The following is a 27,523-nucleotide window of genomic DNA, read 5'->3' on the forward strand; positions in this document are numbered from 1 at the left end:
AAGATTTATTTATTTATTTGAGAGAGAGAGTATTAGTGGGAGGGTTAGAGGGAAAGAGAATCTCAAGTAGACTCTGCCCTGAGCGTGGAGTCCTACACGGAGCTTGATTCCATGATCATGAGGTCATGACCTGAGCTGAAACCAAGAGTTGGACGCTTAACCGACTGCACCATGCAGGCACCCCTAATCCTCTAAGTTCTTTGGCCATCAATGGATTTTGGGGCCCTGGAAGCCTATGAGTCCCTTCACCTCTGCTGTGAGCATGGTTAGTTTCCCTGGTAGGTTGGTGCCATGATATGAAAGAGCAGTGGCTACCATCTTCAGCTCTTTTTTCTTCCGAGCACTTTCTCTTGTGATCCCATTTACTTCTGTGGTTTTAACAGTTGCTGGGATAGTGATGTTTTCTTTTCCAAATTCTGTTTCTGTTAATACCTTTTTTTCATCTTCTTCTGGCTATCTAGTAGCCACTTCAAAATCACCATGTCCAAAATGAATTTATTCTCTACTTGTGAACTGGCTCATTGTCAGTATTATTTGTGGGGAAGGGGAGGGTGTAGAAGGTACAGTGTAAATGGGCTTTACTTTCACTGAGACAACACTCTGGCTAGAAACCTCTGTCATCTTTAGCTCCCTCTCTGGCTGCTCAGCTCTCTCTCATATACATAGATGTGCATACACATTTATGCATCAAGTATTTCTTTAATGCCTTCAGTGTGCCTATATATATTTGGCTATGGTAGATGGGTCTATCTCTGGAATGCCTCTTGCATACATTCTTTCCATTCTTAACTATATTTACTCTGATTTTGTCCTTATCAACCCTTTCCAGAACTTTTACACTATTTGCCCAACCTCTGGTTTTAAATCCTCTGATCCATCCTGCACACTGTCTGCTTGTTGGGAGTATCTGTTTGCTCATATGTTTCTCTTGCTTAAAAACTTCTGATGGGGGCGCCTGGGTGGCTCAGTTGGTTAAGCGACTGCCTTTGGCTCAGGTCATGATCCTGGAGTCCCGGGATCAAGTCCCACATCAGGCTCCCTGCTCGGCGGGGAGCCTGCTTCTCCCTCTGACCCTCCCCCCTCTCATGCTCTCTCTCTCTCATTCTCTTTCTCAAATAAATAAATAAAATCTTTAAAAAGAAAAAACTTCTGATGGTTTCTCATTCATTATACAGGAAAAAGGCCAACTTATTAGCATACCATAAAGACTATGCTAATTCTACTTTGCTCTTTTTGTGCTATTTCATCTCATGTTCCAGTTATATAAGTCTTCTGCTAATATCTTGAATATAGCATAGATTTTAATCTTTAGACTTTGTCCATACATTTCTGGTGTCCATAAGGCCCTGCCCTTCTTTTTTGCTTAATGGAATCCTATTCACCTCTGAAGGTCCACTCAGATGTTCCCTTTGAAACTTACCTGATAGCCTTCTGTCTATCCCTTTCACCAGAACCAAAGCCTTTGCATTCTTTATCTGATGTACTTTTCATATACATCTGCTGTCATGCTTATCAGATTGTGTCCCTTGCTGGTGTGCCTCTCAGTGTGAAGGTTCACAAGGGAAAGGATCATCTTGTTCTTCCTGCTGTTCCTGGAGCCCAACACAAGGCCTGACACACAGCACATGCTTAGTAAAATATTACCAAAAGGACAGTGTGGCATTCTTGCTATATTACCCTCTGTAGCAAGCAAATCTGATTTGAGATTCAAGAATGCTCCTAGGAAGATAATATTTTATATTAACAATTTGGTTTATATAAAATATTTGCTAATGATTGCTTTCTGTGTAATACAGTCCTGAATTATTTGTTTTAAACTTAAAACTTTGATGCCTTATGTCTTGAAGTATTACTGCAGATATATTTGTTTTAATTTTTTTTTTTAAAGATTTTATTTATTTGACAGAGAGAGACACAGCGAGAGAGGGAACACAAGCAGGGGGAGTGGGAGAGGGAGAAGCAGGCTTCCCACAGAGCAGGGAGCCCGACGCGGGGCTCAATCCCAGGACCCTGGGGTCATGACCTGAGCCAAAGGCAGATGCTTAATGACTAAGCCACCCAGGCGCCCATATGTTTGTTTTGATTAAAGTAACTTCTGAGCAGTACAAATTTGCCATGATAGGAGTTTCTGAAATTTTATCATTTTAGAGCCTTTGAATTAGTAAATGTTTATTTGAATTGGAATTCTGAATGAAGGACATAGTATAACATGAAAGATTATTTTCCAGAGAAAGAGGTACATTGATCAGTTTTTAAGAAAACCTGAATAAAGGCACTCTTTCTAAAGAATGAAGACAAAACGATAAACTTGTCAAATTTCCATCTTGCAAGGGAATCCTGAACTTCAATAAGGAGACCATTACTGTATTTTGGTGATGTTTAGAGAATGAGTAGATGAAATGTTTGATAGATGAAGACATAAAGAGGGTGCTAGTACTATTTGGAATTTTTTTATTAATAAGGGGAATACAAGATAGAGTAACTTGTATTACAGGTTTTTAATATTTCAGAATTATTTTAAAAGTCTGTTATCATTTAAACAAAAAAAATTCCTGATAATTAAAAATATTATGGTGTTGAACTGTTTATGAGTGAAATGGTGTGGTTTCTGGGTTTTGTTTCAAAATAATCAAGAGGGGGGTAGGCAGTGGAAATAAGACTGGCCATGTGTTGATGATTGTTGAAGCTGTGTGACAGATATGTAGAATATCACTGTATTTTTTTGTTCAGTTTTGGAAAATTTCATGATAAAAAATTTAAAAATATTATGGTATTATATAATAAAGGAAAGAGTTCCCAAATAAAGAATTGTTACTATTAGGCTGGCTGAACACTGCGTTCATAACTCAGAATGATACCAGCGTGAAACTAAGTGATGTTTTTTGGTTTTTGTTTTTACAAATTTTTTATTCCATAGGAGGAAGTCTCTTAATCTGTTAAGCCCAATCATCACATTAAAAGAAAGGGATAGGATACTGATTTATGTACACATTCTTGAAGAAAAGTTTGTTGGTAAGAACTCAGGTGTCATATTGTTTGAAGAATGTCTTACTGATAACACTTAACTATAAAAACTTGTAATATTGTACCATCTTGGATACTATATGTCTGATGATTTCATTACTTGAATTCTACTCTTAAGGTTTGGAAAAGGAAATTTGACAAATTTATAGAATAGTTTGTCTTCTTAAGGGATGTGAGAGAGAATTGTTCAGAAATTTTTCTGCCTTTTTTCTTTTCTTCCTTCTCTGTCTCTCCCCCTACCCCCCTCAGCTCTCTTTTGAACTTCTCAGATATTTTCATTTTTGGTTGGAGGTTTTCTTTCTATTGAAAAGAATCATTTGCGAGCTGAAGGGCCTCCTGCGATCTGCCCAGGTCTTGTTCTTTGTGGTTTCATCCTTCCCATCAGCAAGCTCAGAACCTCAGACTTCTCCTTGATTCAGCCTTCTTGATCTTCACTATTTGTTAACTTGGTCCTGCCAATTCCCTTTTTAGAATGACTGTCATAAGTGTTCCTTCTTTTCTCCAGTCTTACTGTTACCACTCTGTTACGGAGAATGTTGGACTTGGAACTGGAAGATCTTGTCTCAGCTCTGCTTCCGGCTGCTTGCCTAGCTTCTTCATCTTTAAAATTAGGAGGGCTTAACAGGGTCGTCTTATACCCGTTTTGGAGCTAACATTCTATTATACGAATCCAGGTCCTTGCCTGCTCACACTTACATTGCAGTTACCTCCTCATTGTTTTTCATACCTCTAATTCAGTCCTTCCTAATGAGATTAATCTTCATACGTAACTTTCATTGCCTGTAGAGTAAAATCTTATATTTCCTGGTCTCCATTTATTCACGCCATCATCTCTCTGGTTGGTGGTGTTCTCATTTACACAATTGGACAAAGTGGAGACTCCATCCATCTTCAGAGTCTTCCTTTCTTTCACCTACAGAATCAAATTGTTTACTAAATTCTGTCAGTTCTGACTCAGAAATGTCTTTTGAATCCATATTTGTTCTCTTCTGCCACTGTTCTAATCTAGTTCTTCATCTTCTCTTATCTGGACTTTTGACGCAAACTACCAAATATTTGCTCTGCCACCAGTTTCTAGTTACCACAGTTATCTTTCTGAGCTAAGATCTGTTAACTACCTTTTCTGTTCTAAAAACCTTTTGCTCCACACTGTTGACATATGAAACACAAGCTTTTTTGCAGGACTCGCAGGGTCCCTTCCCTTTACTTTTCTAACCTTGTCTCTTGCTCCTTGTCATCCTGCCCCAGCTTCAAGCCATACTGAACAGTAGCACTTTCCAGAATATGCCTCTGTTATTTTTCTCATGCTGTACTTCTGCCTGCAATTCTCTGACCCCTTCATCCCTTCTCTGCTTGAACTCCTCCCTTTATTAAAGGCATCACTCATGGAGTTACCTTCCCTGAAGCTCTGAAAGAAACATTAGTCTCCTCCTCTCTGTGTCTGTTATGCATACATCCTGGGTTTAGTGGGAATCATATCAGAGTTATTTGTTTATATTACCCACTCACCCAGCATCTCTTTCCAGGTGGATTGTGAACTCCATGATATCTAGGGTAGTCAGTCTCTAATTTTGTTCATCCTCAGAGTTTGGCACAGTGTTGGGACATACAATATTTACTCAGTAGTTTTTTTTGGTTGATGTAAAATAAAATAGTAAGCCTCTTCTGTTTTCCTTATAAACAATAAGAAAAGGATTTTTACCCTACTAGTTTGAAGACTAAAATTTTTTTAAAGATTTATTTATTTATCTTAGAGAAAGAGTGAATGAGCAGGGGAAGGGGCATAGGGAGAGGAAGAGAAAAAGAAGCTTCAGGCAGACTCCCCAGCGTGGAGAGCCCCACGCAGGGCTTGATCCCAGGACGCTCAGATCATAACCTGAGCCAGAATCAAGAGTCAGACACTCATTGGACTGAGCCACCCAGGTGCCCCATGAAGATTAAAATTTTTATCTCAGCCTTGCTTGAGCTTGAATTTCCTCATCTTATCTTGAAAGATGCTTCTAATTTTTTTGTCTGTCATAGATCCTTAGGACCAAAGATGGCCCAGGGCTGATCTGGACACTTGGTAGTAGTATTGATAGGAGTCAAAAAAGCCATGGGCCTAATTATGATGATAACAGATGGGGTTTTGGCCTATAGTTGTACATACAGGCTACCGAATGGTGCTTCACCTTGCTAAAAGTGACTAGAGGCTGGTCACCAAGTTTGGACATTATTGAAAGGCATAAGACTATCTTTTTCATTAAACCAGTTCCTAATATTTTATTCAAGAGATGTTCCTGAACTTGCTTCTTTAAGCTTGAGAAATTCTTTCCTGAATTACATTTAGATTCTAACACTGATACTGGTTTTCTGCCTGGGATCAAGCTTTCATTTTAAGGCAGCAATTTCTACAATTTGTACAAATATGTGTTCTTATATTTTCTACTATCTATAGGATTGCTTGCATCACGAGTTTTCCAGAACATAGTGTCTCAGATGGAAAATTTAATAGAATTGCAGTCTCTTCCAAATTTATTTTTCTATTTTGTTATTACATAATGTTCTTGTTGAATAATTATTTTTCTTTGTCACTGCTGAGAGTGAAGCCCACATGGTTTTGATATACATTACAGCCGTATTCATGTGAAATATCTTTGAGTTAAAAAAATTACATATTAAATATATCCATGTTTATGCTACAAATTTATGTATTTTTGATTCTCCTGGATTTATTTAGTAACCTCCTTTGATTATTATCAATATGCAGTTGCTCTAACCATAGTATCTAATAATGCACTAAAATTTAGAAAGCAGTTTCTCTGAAGGCTTTGGAATTGCTTTGTCTGTCTTTATTACAGTAAATAATAAAGTATTTTTATTTAGAAGTTAAAGTAATTTAGAAATAAGATTATTTTAAGAAAGAACAAGCTGCCTCTAAAAGCCAGACTATCATAGCAATGTAGGTAGGGCAGGTTTACCTGCTTTTCAGCTTTGTCATGTAAAAGAACAAATTATTCCTTTATGATACTTAATGTTATGTGTGCCTGAGACACCTAAGCTGTGGGGTATGAATTGTCACTACCACTTAGAGAAAGTTCCCAAGAGGGGCAGCACTCCCATAGGTTGAGAGCAACAAAGCCTCTCTGCCCCACCTGCTAATCATTGAAATATTTGTGGGCATTGTGGGAAAGGACATATCTGTAGTTTCCATAACTAAGGTGTTGGCATCTGACCAAAGACTGGCACTAAGATAGTGCAGTGGTGAAAGTGAGTCCCATGTGCCCTCTGGGATCTGCCACTTCTTCATATGGTGAACCTCAGAGGTGCCACATTATCACTCATCGTCTGACAGTTAATATACAAGAGACATGGTCATGAGATATCCACTTTCTTTCATTTTCAATTTCAAAGCTGCAGATAAACCTTAAGTTTGCAGATCTTTGAGTATTTTGCTAATTTAGCAGATGGAAGTTATATTTAAACTTATTAAGTGAAATAATTACTGGGTTTGTTCCTAGATCCCATCCATATAATTCAGAGTAAAGGCCTATGCATCAGTTTATTCTGCTTTCAAATTCTTTTGACAGCCTGGATGTGAAATTCAAAAGTCATTAATGTGATGTGTTAATTTTGCACTTTTTGACTTACTGCAAAAAAAAAAAAAATCTTATAGTTTCCATAGCAACAATAACCTATCCAGATTGTGTAATATTCTTTACAGTATTAAAAATAAAACCATGCAATTACATGAGCTTCTGGAGCACTTCATTTAGGGGAACTGGGGATTGAAATATTTCTGTTTTAAAAAATTATGATTTCATTGAAAAATTTCCAGAAAGCTTATATAATTTTGTTTTAATAAATTTAACAAATTTCTTAAAAATTTAGCAATAGTACTTGGTAGTTAAATTAATTATTAAATGTGAAATTTGCATCGTGAGCATTGTGTTAAACATCTCAGGCCTAAGTGCTCTCACACACATGTTCACACATACATTTAAGGTGGGGGGGGGGACATTTGGCTTTAATTACATTCAGTCACCTGCTGTTTGTACCTCTTAATGGCTTCTGGGTGGTCTGAAAAAAGTCTAGCTTTATGTTTAGAGGAAACAAGATAGAGAAAAGGGAAAAAGTGATCACTTAAGCTTTCCCTAGTTTTGACTTTGCTTTTTGAAACATGTCTAAGATAATACTTTGAAGATACTAAGGATTATTTTAGTAGGTGACTATTTTCAGGGTGTCAAATTATTTTGGCTTTTCTCTTTTTCCCTCTAATTCTAATTTAAAAGACAATATAATATAATATCAGCACTAAAGTTAATTAACATAAGTTCCTACGTCTTAACACTAATTTTCATTTTTTAATCATCTTCAGCATATGTCTGGATGTATGTATATTTTTATATGGTGTAATTTGTGTATTCTCTCACTAATATATAGTAAATATTTTCCATTTTCTGATGATGGTCATGAATATCATTTTAATAATTGCATAACAGTCTATATCCTTTTGATACATCTGGTGTGTTTTCTTTTTGTCAAAATGCTGCTTAATTATTTCCTGAATGCCATATATTGGAAGAAAAATGGATATAATTTTCAAACTGATTGTGGGAGAAAAGTAACTATAATTCACTTATTTGCCCAAACCATAGATGATTGTGAAAATCTTCAAAAGGCATATAAAACGTTTTAAAATAACAAATAACCTCTTAAACTGCTTTATTTGCGGGTCACCTGGGTGGCTCATTCAGTTAGGTGTCAAACTCTTGATTTCAGCTCAGGTCTTGATCTCAGGATCTCAGGGTCTCGAGTTCAAGCCCAGTGTTGGGCTCCATGCTATGTGTGGAGCCTACTTACAAAACTGCTTTATCTGCTAGTAAACACAGAATGGGGAAGATGAGGAATAGGTAAGTAGGACAGATGTGGCACCATTTAGGTGCTGTCATTTGAGAAAACCATCATGACATGATGCAAGTTTGCTGAGGTTCCAATATAATCAAAAGACAAAACTCATAGGGTGTGGATGATACTCCTCTTATCAGAACAACCCATAATATGAACCACATTTCTGACATTTTGCTATGTCCGGTTCTGGTGTCAGTACCCTGAGGATACTGTGTTGTGATACTATTTTTTTTTTAAGATTTTATTTATTTATTAGAGAGAGAGAGAGAGAGCATAAGTTGGGGAGAGAGGCAGGGGCAGAGGGAGAGGGAGAAGCGGGCTCTCCGCTAAGCAGGGAGCCCAATGCGGGGTTTAATCCCAGGACCCTGGTGGGATCATGACCTGAGCTGAAGGCAGACACTTAATGACTGAGCCACCCAGACGCCCCTTGTGTGATACTATTTTTTAATGGACTGTATCACCATTATTGAACTGATGTCTTCCCTTGGTTGAGCACCCTGGTAATTACTGGGATTTCCCAGAATTCCTAACCCTGCCTACATTATTTGGAAAATTCACTGTACCTACTAGGTTTTTCCTAGAGTTCTTGAGAATGAGATGAGTTGGTGGCTAGAGTTTTAAAGACTTTCCAAGGCTTTTGGTTGAGGTCTTGAGGCTTTTGAATGTCCCCTATCCTAGGTCAGAAGTAGGGTATCCCAATGGGTTGACATATTTCTAGAGCCCATCCCTCCTATTAAGTGGTTCTTTTATACTATGAAATTACTTTAAACAAATATAGAAGTTTACATCTGTCATTTATTTTTGTAGTTAATGTTTATAACAAAATGCTTTCATAGATTACAGATAATTAAGACAGGAGTAGAATTATCTTGCAATATGCTTGAGTTTATATTTATGCTTGTTTACTTTTTGAAAGTAGTGCTGTGTTTAGTATCCTGTTTCAATTTTGAATTTTGTGTTTTGGCTCTGTCTACTGTTTTCATTGTAACATGAATTTTTTTTGGTATTTCATATTTCTGTAGTTGTAATATTATCAGAAGCAGTAAGCAATGCATGCATAGTGAGAGTGTTTATATATCACTGAGAGACTAGTGTATTTTTATTGTTTTTGTAGTTATGATTTTGAATCTGAAAATAATGTTTAGAAAAAATAATATTTTTTTGTTTGTATACAGAAAAGATGAAAAGGAATATGCATTGAAGCAAATTGAAGGCACAGGAATATCCATGTCGGCTTGTAGAGAGATTGCAGTAAGTGGATATCAATATGTTACTTATTTTGTTATTGATATTGGATGATGAGTGATATTAAAATGAAATAGTTTCATATGTATTCCATGCATAATTATTTCAAAGAGGTCGATTGGTTTAATATTTTATATAAGATGAGAAAAGCTGCATAAACTTTTAATTACTTGAAAGTCATCTTTAAACATTCTCAGTGATATTTAGGATTTATAATCTTAGGAATACTGAACTACATGATGATTTAATTAAATTATGAATTAATATAATTCATTATTATAAATCAGTATAACTAATCAATAATTATATTGATAGTTAATCAATATAATTGATTGATATATTGATAATTAATATAATTCATTATTAATACAATTCATTGTTAAAGTAATAATTTGATTAATGTTTATTTTTCTTGTAATCTTAGGACTGATATATGTCTACAGAGAAAGGGGTGATATTAGATATTAGATATTATGCATATTAAATATTTTTTCTGAAATACATGTTTTAGTACTAGGTTTTACTAGTTGCTAGAAAAATAGGGCTATCATTATAATAATAGGATAAATCCTTAAAGAAAGATCATTTCTTTTTTTTTTGTCTTTATATGACATACTTGTGCATTTAAGAAATGATCGTCTATAAGAATACCTAACATTTACTGAATGTTTACTAGGTACCAGGCTTACTAAGTGCTTTCAAGAATTAATTAATTTACTTTTCACAACAATCATATAAAATAAGTATTTTTAATATCCCCACTTAACATATCAGTAAACAGAGGCAAAGCCATAATTATGGCTTAGAAGGTTTACCATTATATTACCTTTAGTTCAGTTTCTTATTTTAGTTCTTTAGTTTCTTCTTGGGGCTTTATCATGATATCACATCAGTTAGGGATTTCTGTCTCTAAATTGTTAAGTATATATATTGTCTATATCCATTAGGTATTTCCATTTCTAACTTGGTAACTGTACACATATTGCACACAGTTCCATGTTTCTGCCTCACCCACATGGAAGTACTCCATCACCGCTCAAAGAAAATGTGTGGTTCAAAGAACACAGGAGCAGGAAATCTGTAGACCTGAGTGTCTGTTGGCCTGAGTGGCTAATTAGCCATGAGTACCATTTTCTTTATTTGTGAAATAAGGGAACTATAAGGTCTCTTCTAGTCACAAGTTCTTTGCTTTCAGAATGGGAACTTCTCCCTAGACTGTGCACACTTTAAGGGGCAGAAACTTTGTCTTTTTATCCCCAGTTCCTAGCATAGTGCCTGGAACATAGCAGGTGGTCCATAAATGTTTGTTGAATTAATAAATGAATAAACAGAACAAAAAAATTCTACTAGCAGTCCATGATCCTAAGTTTACTTTAGAATATAAATATATTGTTTAAAAACTCCAGTTTGGCAGTTTTCTATTAATTATAAAGTGGTATTTGTAATGCCTTGCCAGAATAAGAATTTTGGTAAGTGATTTTAATTCCCTAAAATTCTTAAACATATTATCTCAACCAATATGAATATGGTGTACAATTTTGCTATTATAGAGTACCATCGTTTAGTATAGCATTAATTCACTTTCTATGAGTTAATTGGGAAAAAACTTGATATTTAAGGTATTAATTATTAGGAAAGGAAAACCCAGTTGTAGATGTTGTTTTTGAAATAGAGACTTCTCTATGATGAGGAATCCATGTGTTCCCTTTTCTCTACATCCTCACTAGCATTTGTTATCTCTTGTCTTTTTGATGATAGTCATTACAGGTATGAAGTGATATCTCATTGTGGTTTTGATTTGCGTTTCCTTGATGATTAGTGATGTTGAGCTCCTTTTATGTACCTGTTGACCATTTGTTTGTTGTCTTTGGAAAAATGTCTATTCAGTTCCTCTGCCTATTTTTTAATTGGATTTTTTTTTTTTTTACTATTGAGTTGTATGAATTTCTGATATATTTTGGCTATTCTTGTTTTTTCTTTTAAAATATTTTATTTATTTGAGAGAGAGAGAGCAAGCATGAGTGGGGGAGTGGGAGGGGTAGAGGGAGCAGCAGACTCCCCGCTGAGCAGGGAGCCCAATGAGGGACTTGATCCCAGGACCCTGGGATCATTACCCGAGCAGAAGGCAGATGATTAACTGACTGAGCCACCCAGGTGCCCCTATATTTTGGATATTAACCTTTTATCAAATATATGGCTTGCAAATATTTTCTCCCATTCTGTAAGTTGCCTTTTCATTTTGCTGATTGTTTATTTTGCTGTGCAGAAGCTGGAAAAACATGACCCATCCACAGTCTTCATCTTTTCATTGAAAATTTGCTTAATAGACCTTTAGGAAGTATGCAGTTTCTGGATTGAATAGTATTTTATCACTACCTGAATGACCTAACCCCAGTGTGATAGTGATTTTGACATAAGTTGAACATGGACGTTATTATGTAGTGGCTAAGTGCATATATACTTCTTTGTACCTTATAAGCCTGCTAACACAATTTTGTAATTATTGCTTTATGTAGTTGTCTTTCAGATCATATACAAGGAAAATAAGTTACAAACAAAAATACATTTATGCTCTTTTTTTTAACCCATGTTTTTACCTTTACCAGTGCCCTTTATTTTTTGTGTAGATGAATTACTGTCTATAGTCCTTTCATTTTAACTGAAGGTCTCCCTTTAGTATATTTTTATTATTTATTTATTTATTTATTTTAAAATTAAGATTTTATTTATTTATTTGACAGAGAGAGACACAGTGAGAGAGGGAACACAAGCAGGGGGAGTGGGAGAGGGAGAAGCAGGCTTCCCACTGAGCAGGGAGCCCGATGCGGGGCTCGATCCCAGGACCCTGGGATCATGACCTGAGCCGAAGGCAGACGCTTAACCGACTGAGCCACCTAGGCGCCCTAGTATATTTTTATAAAACAGATCTGTTAGTGATGAATTATCTCAGTTTTTGTATTTGAGAATGTCTTACTTGCTTCTTTGTTTTTCTTTCCTCACCTGGTTCTCCTTTGATTTCATAGGATAGTTTTGCTGGATATGGAATTATTTACAGTGTTTTTTTTTCATCACTTTGACTTTGTTAATCCACTGCCTTCTGGCCTCCCTGGTTTCTGATGAGAAGTCAGTTGTTAAATTTATGAGAATCTCATGTATACAAGGAGTTTTTTTCCTACGACTTTCAAGATTCTCTTTTTGTCTTTCTCTTTTGACAGTTTGACTATATGTGTGTAAGTGTGGATCCTATTTGGAATTTGTTGAGTTCTTGGATGTATAGGTTAATGTTTTTCATCAAATTTGGAAAATATTCAGCCATCATTTCTTCAGATATTGCTTCAGCCCCTTTCTTTCTCTCCTTTCTCTTGAGACTCACATCATGCACATGTTTATAGGCTTGCTGGTGTCCCATAGGTCTCAGAGGCTCTTCTTATTTTTCCTAATTATTTTTTTTCCTATTTGTTGCAGACAGGATACTTTAAATTGCCTACCTTCAAGGTTGCTGATTCTTTGTTCTGCCAACTTGGGATATGCTGCTGAAATTTTCATTTTAGTTGTACTTTTCAATTCCAAAATTACTATATGTTTCTTTTAATAGACCTTATTTTTTAGAGCAGTTTTAAGTTTACAGCAAAATTGAGTAGAAAGTCTAGAGATTTGCCATATATTCCCTACTCCACACATGCATAGCCTACTTCATTATCAACATCCCCCACCAGAGTGGTACAATTGTTACAATTGATGAACCTATGTTGATACCCAAAATCCATAGTTTACATTAGGTTTCACTATTGGTATTGTATATTCTGTGGGTTTGGATAAATGTTTAATGACATGTATCTACCATTATTGTACCATACAAAATATTTCCACTGCCTTAAAAATCCTTTATGCTCTGGCTATTTATCCTATATACCCTCCCACCCTGCCTTGGTCCCTGACAACCATTGATCCTTTTACTGTTTCCATAGTTTTGTCTTTTCCAGAATGGCCTATAGTTGGAATCATACAGCATGTGGCCTTTTCAGATTGGCTTCTTTCACTTAGTAATGGACATTTCAGATTCCTCTATGTCTTTTATGGCTTGATAGCCCATTTCTTTTTAGCACTAAATAGTATTCCATTGTCTGGGTGTACTATAGTGTGTTTATCTATTCATCTACTGAAGTACATCTTTGTTGCTTTCAAGTTTTGGCAAGTATGAATAAAGCTGCTGTAAACTGTGTGCAGGCTTTTTGTGGACATAACTTTTAGCTCTTTGGGGTAAACACCAAGGAGTATAATTGCTGGATTGTATGGTCAAAGTATGTGTACTTTGGAAGAAACCATCAAACTGTCTTCCAAAGTGGCTATACCATTTTGTATTCCCACCAGCAATGAATGAAAAGTTCCTGTTGTTCTACATCCTTGCTAGCATCTATTGTCAGTATTCTGGATATTAGCTGTTCTAAGTATCTTATTGCTGTTTAATTTGGGACTCTGGTTTAGCCTTCATAGCCTGCTTAAGAAATTAGAGCCTTTTTTATCTATTTCCTGGACATGTCCACAGTTTTGCACATGGGCATAGTTAGTCTTTTTTTTTTTTTTTCTTTTTCCTAGTTACACTCTTTCCTACCTGGTTCCATTTATAGAAAATTCTGGAATATGCAAACTAATCTATGGTAGTAGGTAGTAGATCAGTGACTGTTTGAGGATGGCAATGGAAATGGAAATATTGCATAGGAGTATGAGGAGTCTTTGGAGATGATGTAAGTCTTCATCATATTGATTGTCATGATGGTTTCATGGGTGTGTAGCTATATCAAAACTCATAAATGGTATGCTTTAAATTTGTGCAGTTTATTGCACATCAATTATATCTCAGTAAATTTGGAAGAAAATAATAAAGCTGTATGGGTTTATTAGTGGACAAAAGGTCTGTAAATGAAGAATTTCTAAAAAATCAGTGGATCATAGCAAAGCTGGAGGGGTAGACCTTTAATAGGAAATGGAAAAGCTAGTTTATCCTCTGAAACTGCAGTGAGAGAATAAATGTTGCTGTCAACATATGTCCATTTGCTAGGGGGATGATGAGGTAGTTACATTCTTGTGTGCCTCTTTTTTGTGGGTGTGGTGTTAAGTGATGAGCATTTGAGGTAACTGATGAAGGATATGTGAAAATTTGCTGATCAAAGATAAGATTATAGAAGCATTGTAGTCCACCTAAAGTAGGAGATGAGTCATGGGACCAGTCTGCATGATTGTATGGTTCTCTTCCTTCACAGCCCAGTGTGAGAAGCAGAATTGGATTTTTCTGTTTGATGTGGTAGAAGGACAGAGAGTGTAAGATGGGTGAGGGTTGGAGAGGTGAAGAGGGACTGGACTGATAGATCCAGGAGAATGTAGACAACACCATAAGTTAAAGAGTACATAGAGCTTGTTCTCTGTCTTTTTTCTTCTCTATCCCATGATATATCTAACTCCTAGTATTTTCTAGTTCACATAGTCTCACCTAGGTAAGAGGCTTTTGATATGGAGAACGCTAGGAACATTTCCCTCTTCACTCCAAAATGGTGGGACTGTTGTCCATAAAAGAACTGAGAGCAGGGTTGGAGGATGAGAAAAGAAGTCAAAGAACTTGCAGCCATGGAAAGAACTTGGAAGAATTTGTACAGAATGGGAAGAAGTTTAAGAACTAAAATGTGTTATTAGCTCAAGTCTCATTAATAAAGAATGTCATATCAAATTTAAATTTCATTTGAACCTTTTTTATATCTTTGTATGGTGCTTTCCAGTTTACAATATGCCATAGTAGGTAGTAATTCTGGGTGATGAACATATCAGGGACATGTGAACATTAGCTTGAGGTTACAGGGAAGTTCTAATATAAAGTTGATTACCTTTGGGGCCTATGTAATCATAAGGTTGCTGGATTAGAAATGTGGTAAGTGGTGCGCCTGGGTGGCTCAGTCAGTTAAACATCTGACTCTTGGTTTTGGTTCAGGTCATGATCTCAGGGTCATGAGATTGAGCACCAAGTTGGGATCTGTGTTCAGTGCAGAGTCTGCTAGAGATTCTTCCCCCTTCTCCTTCCGCCTCCCCCCCATCCCACCCCCCCACCCCCGTTCATGGATCATGTGCATGTGCTCTCTCTCAAATAAATAAAATCTTAAAAAAAAATGTGGTAAATGTCATTAATTCAAATCTCATTCATTTCCTTCCTGATTATGAAATTCAGATATGTTTGTTACAGAATTCTCAGGCAGGGGGCACCTGGCTGGCTCAGTCAAAGGGGCATGTGACTCTTGATCTCCAGTCCTGAGTTTGAGCCCTGAATTGGGTGTAGAGATTACTTAAATAAATAAGTAAATAAACTTAAAAAAATAAAAATAAAAATTCTTAGTATGGAAAAAGGATGTTAAAAGCATCTGTTATGCTAATTTAGAAATAATCATTATTAACATCTTGTGTATAGTCTTCTAGACTTTCTTCTTTGCAAAAATACAGATTTTTTCCCATAAGAGTGGAGATTCCATTGTTTTTTTATAAAATGTAATTTTAGCTGGAGTGATACAAAGGTAAATTTCAACTATCAAAATAAGTTGGTGGAACATTTATTAATCATGTTAGGTTCTGCGGGCTGTAAGAAAGATTTAAAAATATAACCCCTGAGGGGACACCTTGATGGCTTAGTTGGTAGAGTCTGTGACTCTTGATCTCAGGGTTGTGAGTTCGAGCCCCATGTAGGGTGTAGAGATTACTTAAAAATAAAATCTTAAAAAAATATATCTCTAGGGGCGCCTGGGTAGTCTGTTGGTTAGGTATCTGCCTTCAGCTCAGGTCATGATCCCAGGGTCCTGGATCGAGTCCCACATGGGGCTCCCTGCTCGGCGGGGAGCCTGCTTCTCCCTCTGCTGCACACCCTGCTCGTGCACTCTCTCTCTCTCAAATAAATAAATAAATAAAATCTTTAAAAAAAAATCTCTATCTCTATCTATCTATCTATCTATCTATCTATCTATCTATCTATCTGCCTACCTACCTACCTACCTACTGCCTAACCTACCTACCTACCTACCTATCTACCTACCTACCTACCTATCTATAACTCCTGAGTACTCTTCAAAAAATAGAGATGTTCCCAAAGAAAGTGAAGACAGACTGAAAGGAAAATTAGTCAGGGAAGTGGGGCAGAGGCATAGGCTGAGGAGGGAAGAGAAATAGGGAAACCTGACTTTCTGTTATACTTGTTATCTTCCTGACTGCTGGTTTTCATTTGCCACTTCCTCATTCACCTCTGCACAGTTTTGTCCAGATTCTATGTAACTGCCAGCACCCCGGTGTTGATGCTTCCATGGTGATGGGTGACAGGTGGGATCAGCTGTAATGTACTGTCCCTTGCAGTTTTTCCACATAGGACAGAGCAGGCGGGGTGGAGTGGTAGTTAAGACTTGCCGCCATTTCTTCACCTCTCTTGCCACTATGGTCGTGTAACAGGCCACTATGTAAACTTCAGTAGAATCCCTGGAACTTTCCCCTGTCATCAAGGAATAAGTTTTTGCTTTTTTAAATATATGAAATGCAATTGATAAAATGTACGTTTGCTGTGGATTCCTTGAGAAGAACTTTAAAATGTCTATGAGGAGGGGAGGGGGTGCACTGGGTGTTATACGCAAACAATGAATCATGGAACACTCCATCAAAAACTAATGATGTAATGTATGGTGATTACCATAAGAAAAAAAATCTAAAAATAAAAAAAATGTTTATGAGGAAGGCTCTAATTCTTACTACTATATTTCTTTTTAGCAACCTTAAAACTATTTTGTTAAAGTTTCATGTATTAATTATATCCTCTCAATTGCTTTTATGTTGCAGAGAATACAAATTTTTCTTTAAATATATGTCCAACTTTATAGAAGTATAGATTTGTGGAAATAGATGTGTAATTCAGGTATTTTACCATTTCTATGGAGGAGACAAAATCAAAGTACAGTATTAAATTTTTTGTGAAAACCACTAAGGGTAGGAAAGTTTTTTTTTTTCCAGTAGACTTTTAAATGATTATTTAATAATTATTTTTATATAATGATAATTATATAAAAAGTTTGGCATGATTTTGGGAGATTAGAACTAAATAAATTATGCATGAAATTGCCTTTGAGCAAAATCTGTTCTTTGGTGTGGTCCTTGTGTTCTCCTTAGAAATGAACAAAAGTTTACTTTTGGGACTGAAGACAGCATAGATTTTTTTCCTCTTTAAAATGTGTTTTTTTTTTCTTGCATTGATTAGATAGTGATAGTTCTTACTTTTCTCACATATATAATATATTTAGGTTTCTTGGCAAAATAAATGTATTCTTGGTGGCTCTTATAATGAAAAATAGAATCTTGTATGAGTTGGGGATGGGGTTTGGGATTATTTTAGGATGAATCTGAGAAATGGATACGGTGTCAGTTCATAGGGAAGAACCATGCTATAGCACTTTTCATTTCCTTTCAGAGCTGAGAAGGTGGAAGGGGCAGGTAAGCGGAGTCACAAGCAGATTCTTCAGTCTTGTGGTGGGTCTCTCTGCCTTACTATATATGTTAGGTCACGAGTCTTATAATTTATTATTGTGTGTGTGTGTCTGTGTGTGTGTGTGTGTGTGCTTCTATTTCAAGCCACTTTGTTTCTTCTGAGAAGACTAACTAATAAATCTTTGTATTCTCAGAAGCTGATTTATATACCTGTTGTTTCTAGTGGTAGAAAAGAGGTGGGTCATCTGTAGGTTTCTGAGATTTTTTATAAAGGTGACTAAGGTGAGAAGGAACAGTTTGGGAAGAGATAATATTGGTTTTGTTCACCACTTTTTTATGTGTGTGTGTGTGTGTGTGTGTGTGTGTGTGATGGTGAGGGAAGATGGATTGGTGTGGTAATATGAGTCATATATGTAACTGAAAACTGCCCCACTTTTCCCTCTTCCCAATGTCTAGGAGAACAGACTAGTTGGTTGGAAGCAGTGCCTTTAGGGGCCTGTGGTTTCTGTAGCTCCTTTCTCTCCGTGAAGAATGGGTAGGTAACTGGAAGAGTTGGCTTTCTGCTGTATCAGTATCCTCCCTACCAAATAAATCAGTTATTTCCATTCTAAAAATATAAAATGATTAATTTCATATTCCTACTCTAATTAGATTAGATTTAATTGGCTATCCCCTATTTTTAGTGTTGTTTATTTTTCTCTTAAATAATACTGAAGCAAAATTATACTAGTGATATTATGCAGAGTAAAGGACTGAAAATAAATATGATAGTGGTATGCAAAGGGCTTATCTTAGAGCCTGAGTGTAAATGCACAGTAAATGGTTTTTATTACTATTATTATTATTATCGATAATAACAACTTTTTCCTATTTAAACTCTAATCAAAGAAAATATAATTTTTAGTTGAAATTGTTTTCACTGTGGTCAAAGTAAATTTTTTTAAGAATCTATGCATTTAATTTTTAAAGATTATTATTATAGAAAATACTGAACTATAAAATTTAACTTAAATTTGGTAATTATAGATTCAGAATAAGAGATTGAAGTGGGGAGGGGCGCCTGGGTGGCTCAGTCATGAAGTGTCTGCCTTTGGCTGGGGTCATGATCCTGGGGTCCTGGGATCGAGCCCCGTGTGGGGCTCTGTGCTCAGCGGAAAGCCTGCTTCTCTCTCTCTCACTCCCCCTGCTTGTGTTCCCTCTCTCACTGTGTCTCTCTCTGTCAAATAAATAAATAAAATCTTAAAAAAAAAAGAGATTGAAGTGGGGAAACTTCAAAAACTTTTTGAAAATATGCCTTTGGTTTCAGATTGTAAAGTGAGAGAGACTATGGACTTTGGATTCAGATAGACTTGGAGTCGTGTCTAGACTTCACCATTACTACTGTATGTCTTGGGCAAGTTGCTCTTACTACAAGGACCCTTTTTCTAGGTAGCTATAGAAATGAAGCTATTTTAATTAATTAATTATATTGAAGTATAATCGGGATTTAAAAATGAAAGCTTTTTTAATGGGGGATCGGGTTATATCTTGATTTGCTTCTAGGGCTGTCATTTCCAAGGAAGTAGACCATGCGGCAGTCCACAGGATGCTCAGATTTCTCAGATTTTCTGATCCTCTGAGCCTCTTGCTAATGTTCCAGGCCATTCTCAGCTCTATCTTGGAACCAGAATATCAGCTAAACCACACGAAATCTTTTGACAAGGTGCTTTTTTCCAGATATATTCAAGAATCTTAAAAGTTCTTAGGAGGAAGGAGTTGCCTGTGAGAGCAGGGGCTGACCCTAGCATAAATTTTAGTGGTGCACACTAAATGTGCATCTAAGCTGTTGGGTTAAAATATGGCTAATTTCTAATTATATTTCTAGTTCATCCTTCAGACTACTTATTCTGATTTATTTGGATTTGGAATTAAACATCCAATCTCTTTTTTCTTTTTTGGCCTAATAAAAATTATTCATTCTATAACCAACTATCAAAGTATCTGATTTCTGTGAACCTTCGTTTCTTCATATCTAAAATAGGATTAATGGTACCTACTATCACAGAATTGTGGTAAGGATAAGTTAAAGCACATAAACATTTTAGTTCATAATCAGGTCTCAGTGAAGGTTAGGTTTCCTCCTTTCTTTTAAGTTGAATTTGTTAATGTGATGGAAAAGTAGGTTTTAGTGGCCTTAGCTTTGATCCGTAATAATAAACAGGGGGCCAGTAAATACACTTTTAAAAAATTCAGTTACTTCATTGTGGTCTGTGAATGCTGGATTATATTTAAAACATACTTTTGGCAGCAGATACAATTTTGCCCCCACGCTTGATCACTACTCTTTGTAACATAGTGTTGCTTGCTGAGAGAATATAGAACAGTTTTTTTTTTGGAAGATGGATGTCTTTATTTTATTTATTTAAAAAAAGATTTATTTATTTATTTAGTTGAGAGAGAGAGTGTGTGAGCAGGGAGAGTGGCAGAGGGAGAGAATCTCAAGCAGACCCTGCACTGAGTGCAGAGCCCAACGTGGGGCTCAATCCCATGACCCCAAGACCATGACTTGAGCCAAAACCAGGAGTCAGAGGCTCAAACAACTGAGCCATCCAGGTGCCCCGTAAGTCTTTATTTTTAAGCCAGTTGTTTGAAATGCCTTATGCTTCAGGGAACACTGATGTAAGTCATGCCCAGGTTACCAGTCTACCGCACGAAAACCTATTTAGCCTATAGGTAACTGAGTTAATGGTACTCTAGTACTGCAGTACCTGAGAACTACTTACCACATTGTTTTGATGGAGAAACATGTTCATAATTAAAATCTTGTATGTTAGGCTATATCTTGCCTTGTCATAGTTTTCTAAAAGGAAACAGGCTCTTCACATCCAGGTCACTGGCTGGGGGTCTGAGATGTTAGAAACTAGAGTAGGGATTGGGGAAGATTAGGCATAGTGTCAGAGGTTAGGGGGCTTTACAGCAATCAGAAGAAGGGATAGAAATTGTATTATCCAAGCTGTGAAGATCAGGAACTAGGATTTTGCCTGGGAGGAATAAAGGAGGGAGGGGATAATGAGGGAGCTGAGAAGGCTGGGGACCTGGGAGGCAGCTGGTGGGGTTTCAGGAAGTAACCAAGTAAAATGAGGAATGGAGGTACTTGGTCAGTCAGTAGCTGTCTTGAGTCAGTAGAGAGAGCTAGTGAACAGGGTAATCTAAAGTGATAGGGATCAGAAACAGGGAAAGCCCATAATTAGGGTTTTGATACAATAACATGTGATAGCAAAGAATTTCGCATAATTAGGCAAAGCAATTTAGTTACTTCGAGTACCAGTGGATTATCATAATGACATAGTCTCATATTATTATTCTGTTACTTTGGCTTTGTATCTCTTTTTCTGGTGACATAAGCTCTTCACATTTTTAATTTAGGTCTTTGACTTAAATAACTATCAGAATGGTGCAAAGTCAAGATGAAGTAGAACTTTAACAGGTACAAACTAGAGTTAACAGACTGCATTTTGAAAGGATGAAGATTATTATTCAAAGGCAGATAATTCTATTTTTTTAAAGATTTATTTATTTCTTTTAGAGAGAGCGCGAGAGAGTGTGTGCAAGTGGGGGAGGGGAAGAGCAGAAGCAGAGGGAGAGGGAATCTTCAAGCAGACTCCCTGCTGAGCATGGAGCCTACCATGGGGCTCCATCCCAGAACCCTGAGATCATGACCTGAGCTGAAATCAAGAGTCAGCCATTCAATTGACTGAGCCACCGAGGCACCCCCAGATAATTCTGTATTATTATAAAAGGCAGTATATAATGGGAATGGGATAAACTGATAAAACATAAATGTTGGTTTACAAGCTTCTGAACATACTCAGCAGCTCAGTAATTTCAAAGTTTGATAAGGCTACTTAGAAGAAATTCATTCTAATTGATTGGAATTTCTACAGTTTGTAGATTTTACGTTATTATTAGACAATATAGCATTCAAATAGTTGAAAGTAAATTAGCATTTGAAACAGAATAACTACCAGAGGATTAAAATTTACCCAAAATAATGCTAGGTATTCTTCATAGTAAAAGTATATCAAGAAAAGAAAAAGATACTTGAAAATCTTATTTGTAGAGTAGTAAATAACTAAGGTTTGAGTTTAGACTGCTTTGTCACCTTTTTTTCTCTATAAGTTCTAATTAAAAAAAGTTTTTTTTGCCTTCCAGATTGTCTGCCTTTCTGCTAAGTGTGCTGTACCATCTTGTATTAAAATAATCTGATTAAGAAACCTAATTTTATTTGTGGTTTTGGCCTTTGTATGTTGCCAGCATGGTATATGGTGTTCATTTTAATTCATTCCCCCTCAGAAAGAATTCTTAAAGTTAGGTTTTTGTTTTTGTTTTTGCTTTTTTTAAGTAAGCTCCATGCTGGTCATGGAGCCCAACACAGGGCTTAAAACTCACAACCCTGAGATCGACACCTGAGCTGAGATCAAGAGTTAGACGCTCAAACAACTGAGCCACCGGCTGCCCCTAAAGTTAGGTATTTTTAATCCAATAGAAAAAAAGTCTTAAAGAATTAAATATGAACTTAAAAAAAAAGTGAAACATTATTGGCCAATAAATAAAAAAGATGCTCAATTATGTTGTCAGAGAAATAAAAACTAAAACCACAATAAGATACACTTTTTGCCTACCAGATTGATAATAGTATCCAGTATTTGCAATGATTTGGAATACTAGAACTGTCATATAGTGCTAGTAGAATTGTAAATTATTATATTACAACACTGAGGAAAACAATTTGTTAATCTAGTAAAGTTAAGATGCACATGCCTTATTACCCAGTAACTTCATTCCTAGATGTAGATGCTGTAGCAGTGCTTCTCAGCCCCAGTTGACCTAATTAATTCCCCTTTATAAGCTTTTATTGTATAGTTCTATTTACTACCTTGAACTGAAATTCATAGATGATATAACCTGTTTTCATGCATACCTAAAAAATGATGATAATCCTTTATTATAAAAAAAGCAAAAAAAGTAATTTATTTATTTATTTATTTTTTATTTAAAGATTTTTATTTATTTATTTATTTGAGACAGAATGAGAGAGAGAGAGCACATGAGAGGGGGGAGGGTCAGAGGGAGAAGCAGACTCTCCACCAAGCAGGGAGCCCGATGCGGGACTCGATCCAGGGACTCCTGGATCATGACCTGAGCCAAAGGCAGTCGCCCAACCAACTGAGCCACCCAGGCGCCCAAAAGAAAGTAATTTATAATGAAATAACATATTTAAATACATAAGAATTAGGCTTTTTTTTTTTTTTTTTAAAGAGAAGGAATAGGGGGAGTGACAAAGGGAGAGAGAAAGAATCTTAAAACAGGCCCCACACCCGGCACAGAGCCTGACACAGGGCTCAATCTCACAACCCTGAGATCATGACCTAAGTCGGAATCAAAAGTCGGATGCTTAACCCAGTGAGCCACCCAGGCGCTGCAGAATCAGCCATTTTTATTATGATATCTAAATGCTAATCAGATCCTTGCTGCCTATCTAATTGTGAAACATGGAATTGGGGTGATGCAGTGTGTGGTTTTGGGTACCTTTGAATTAGCGCTGTTTTTTGTGTTGTGCGAAATGTATACTGTGGTATATATAAATTAACTTGTGGGCTTCACAATTCCATAGGAGATTCTGAAAAGGAGTTCTAATTGTTCCCCAGATTCTTACCTTGAATCTGGAATGTAAGAGTGAAGCTCATTAGCATGTTAGACAATATTTTTATCTTGTCATTTGATTTTTCATTTCACTTCCTTTTTCTCCTATTGTTTATCCTATTTGCTGTTTCTTTTTATCTCTGCCTTATTTCTTATGTGTTTTCTTTTTTTCTACCCTTTGCCAATAGTAGATGTTTCACAGCTGTAGCCACAAAGACTATCCTTGTTTTATCTGTTTTTCTTCTTATCTGGGACTGTCTTCCTCTCTGTTCAGTTATGCGAGGTTTGTAGGTTCATACTCAGAATTTTCCCAGAGGCATAAGGAAATCCTTTATTATATAAACGATTGCTCAGTTAAGTTGTTAATAATTTGAAGCGCTTTTTTGAAAACAAAAGTTAACAAGCCATTGGACTTTTTGAAATTGAGATTCTCATTGTTGTGGGTTTTTTTGTTGTTCATATATTAGCATTTTAAAGGTATTTTTAGTATAGATTCACTCTGCCTTCATAATTTTTAGGTCAGGGATTGTGTCTGATGTATTCACTCTTGAATTTTTGGAATCTGTCTAGTACAGTGCTTGGAACAAAGTGGGCTATCAATAAATTATTGAATAAAAGCAACACTTTGAATTTGTTACATTAACAGTATTAACAGTTGTGTTTGTTCTGAAGTTTTCCCAGTAGTAGAAGATTTTAAATTTTCTGCTTAAGCTAATTATTATTTGAAATATAAAATTAAACTTTGTGGACTCTTTGTATTATCTAAAATTTGGGATCCTTTCTGATTCTCCTTCCCCTAACCATGTGTGACTTAATGGATAAGTGATAGAAATAATATGTATATGAATAATTATTTAAATAAGTTGATTTTTCATGAAATATTTGAGTGTTATAATCCAGGAAGAAGAAATGAACAAAATTTTTCCTATTCCCTTAAAAAGTTTATAGTTTTGGAGGACACAGATAAGAAAACACAGATTTCAACACAATGTAATCAGTGCTATGACAGTTAAGCACAATGCTGGAAGAACACATAGCCCGTATGTGGGAGTCTGGGAGGGCTCTATAGGGATTTTGTGGTAGTATAAGTCTGAAGGACACTTCAGAGCTGGCTGGGTAAAGAAGGGAAGTAGTGGGAAGAGTATTTGGCCTAAGGAAACAACAGGTAGGAAGGCCCAGAAGTGAGAGACAGTGAGCCTGGATGCCCTTAATTTTATGAACAACTATGGAGAAGTACACCATTTTAATTCTCTTAAGCCTACCAAATTATTAGTTACTGTAAGAGCATTACATAAATTTCTATTGTGTTAAGCAACTGAAATTTTTGGGTTTAATTACTACAGTAGCTCGGTCACCTTCAGTAATGTATGAATCATAAAGTTTCTATCCAAAGTGGAAACAAAAAATTTGTGTTAAGGATAATTTTTTAAAGTAAACAATAGATGAACTAAAAAGGATCATCTGAGTATAAGAAGATAGAGAGGGAACATGGAGATGGACGGTTGTAAGTGAACTATACTTCTATCTATTATACGAGAAAACCAATAATGTTTAAAGTTTTTTTTTTTTTTAAGATTTTATTTATTTATTTGACAGAGAGAGCGAGAGTGAGCACACAAGCAAGGGCGAGCAGCAGAGGGAGAGAGAGAAGCAGGCTTCCCACCGAGCAGGGAGCCTGATGTGGGGCTCCATCCCAGGACCCTGGGGCCATGACCTAAACTGAAGGCAGACGCTTGACCAACTGAGCCACCCAGGCATCCCCAGTAATGTTTAAAGTTAAGTCAAGAATTGTGATAAAAACACTTAGAGATAGGAAATAATCAGGAGAACCCAAACCAGAAAAAGTTAAAAGTAGTTGTATATAGGGAAGGGGAGGGATGATCAGAGGATTGTTTGATTATAATCTCTGCTATGTTGTTTTGTTTTTGAACACTATAAATATATTATTTTGATTAAAAAATTAGATTAAAAGTTACTATACGTCCACTAGAATGTCTAAAATTAAGAAGAGTGATCAGTGTTGGTGAGGATATGGAATAACTGGCACTGGTGAAAGTGTAAAATGGTATAGCCACTTTGGTAAAAAACTTGGCAGTTTCTGATGAATTTATACATAGACCTATTGTGTGACCCATTAATTCCATCTGTAGGTGTATATATCCAAGAACAATTAATGCATACGAGCATAGGACACTTGTAGAAGAATGTTCATAAAAGTTTTATTCATAATAGCCCCAAATAGGAAACAATTCAAATGTCCATCAATAGGAGAATAATAAACAATTTATGGTATATCTATAGGAAAGATGACTACTCAACTCTAAAAAAGAAAACTGATAGAGTAACATAGATGAATGTCAGAAATGTTAAGTTGGATAAAAGAAGCCAGACTCAAAAGAATACATATGGGTATGATCTCATTTATATGAAATTCAGGAATGACAGAAATATCTATTATGATAGAAATCAGAATTGTGATTGCATGGAGTTGGGGGGAAGGGTTGGGTAGGAAGGGGCACATGGGAACTTTATGGAGTGATGGAAGTATTCTCTGTCTTCATCTGGTTGATGGTTAAATAGATGTATATGTTTGTCAGAATTCAAGCCGATCACTTAAGACTTGTGTATTTTACTGTATGTAAATTTTACTTCAATAAAAATACTAGTAGTATAAAAAATGCAAAATAAAGACTAGAGAGTTTGTGCATTAAGGGAACAAAAGTCTAATATGGTTGAGTTGAGAGGAATAGTTGGGGGTAGGAATGTTATGTTGGGCTGGGGCCATCTTGAATGACTTTGTAAATTACTAAGGCTTATCCTAAGAATATCAGGAAGCCATTGAAGGTTTTTAAGAGACAGTATTAAATTCCATTTTAAAACCATCCTTGCCTTCTCAGTGGATTGGAGAGGGGCAAGGATGGATGTAGAAGACCTGTTGAGAAGCTTTTGCTGAAGCCAAAATGAAAGATGATAGTGGTTTGTATTGGAACGTAATAAAGGGGTTGGAGGAAGTAGACATTTAGTGATGGGGAATGCAAGAGAGGACAAGGCTGACCACAACATTTCTCTCTTGATCAGCTAGGTGGATGATGGCATGATATACTGAGCAAAAGAGCAGAGGTAGGCAAGAGGTGGGGAGGTTAGGGGAAGTTGGTGACCTGAATTTCACAGATTTGATTGCTTAGTTTTGGGAAAGATACAGAAAATAATATAGTAATATAATTAGGAATATAATAAGACTAAAATTTCAAGGAATTATTATGGTCTCAATTATTATATATTTCTTTCTGCTGAAGCTGTTCATTATCCCTTCTCTTTTCTCTTTATGAAGACATAGATGATTTGCCATTCACAGTCTATATAAAATACAACTACTGAACAAAGGATAGCTTATACAAGTAGAGGAAGTTGGGTGGTTTTATTCAAGAGAATAGTTTTCCATGTAACTCTCCATATTTAATTCTAATAGTCAACCATATAGTATTGAAGCAATCAGACTCCTTCAGGGGAGGGACTGCATGGGCCCAGTGCTATTACATTCTTTTCTAAAATTGAGATATAATTCACATACCATAAAACTCATCATTTTAAAGTGTACAATTCATTGATTTTTAGTATATTCACACAGTTATGCAACCATCACTACTATCTAATTCCAGGACATTTTCATTACCCCATAAAGAAACCCTGTACCCCCACAGTAGTAGTCATTCCCCCCCCACCATTGCCCTCAGCCCCTGGCAACCACTAATCTACTTTCTATCTTTATGGATTTGCCTGTATTCTTTCTATATTATCCTGTCTCCATTATTATCACAGCCCGTCGTTCTATAGTCCAGAAATTTTCAAACTTTATAGGCCTACATATCACCTGTTCAAAGATAGCAATCTATGACATGGTTCTCTCCCTTATGGAACTCATGCTGATCATATGCTGGTTGGGGAGACAAGACAGTTTTTTTTTTTTTTTTAAGATTTTATTTATTTATTTCAGACAGGAAGAGAGTGAGAGAGAGCGCATGGCGGGGGTGGGTGGGTTGGCAGAGGGAGAGGGAGAAGCAGACACCCTGCTGAGCAGGGCGTCTGACGCGGGGCTCCATCCCAGGAGGGACGATGACCTGAGCCAAAGGCAGATGCTCAACCAAGCCACCCAGTCACCCCACAAGACACATTTTTGAATATAATT

The 27,523-nt window shown here is 36.2% G+C and overlaps 1 protein-coding gene across 2 annotated transcripts in view; it reads left to right on the plus strand.

The window, feature by feature from the left end:
* Positions 1 to 27,523, plus strand: part of CDK19 (cyclin dependent kinase 19) — a 165,986-nt gene that overhangs the window by 52,252 nt on the left and 86,211 nt on the right. For both annotated transcript variants that reach the window (XM_027602644.2, XM_027602645.2), the window contains one exon: positions 9,090 to 9,165. In XM_027602644.2, the coding sequence (XP_027458445.1) occupies positions 9,090 to 9,165 (76 nt within the window). The remainder of the gene's footprint in view (positions 1 to 9,089; positions 9,166 to 27,523) is intronic.

Source organism: Zalophus californianus, chromosome 7 (genome assembly GCF_009762305.2).
Source record: "Zalophus californianus isolate mZalCal1 chromosome 7, mZalCal1.pri.v2, whole genome shotgun sequence".
Classification (NCBI taxonomy): domain Eukaryota; kingdom Metazoa; phylum Chordata; class Mammalia; order Carnivora; family Otariidae; genus Zalophus; species Zalophus californianus.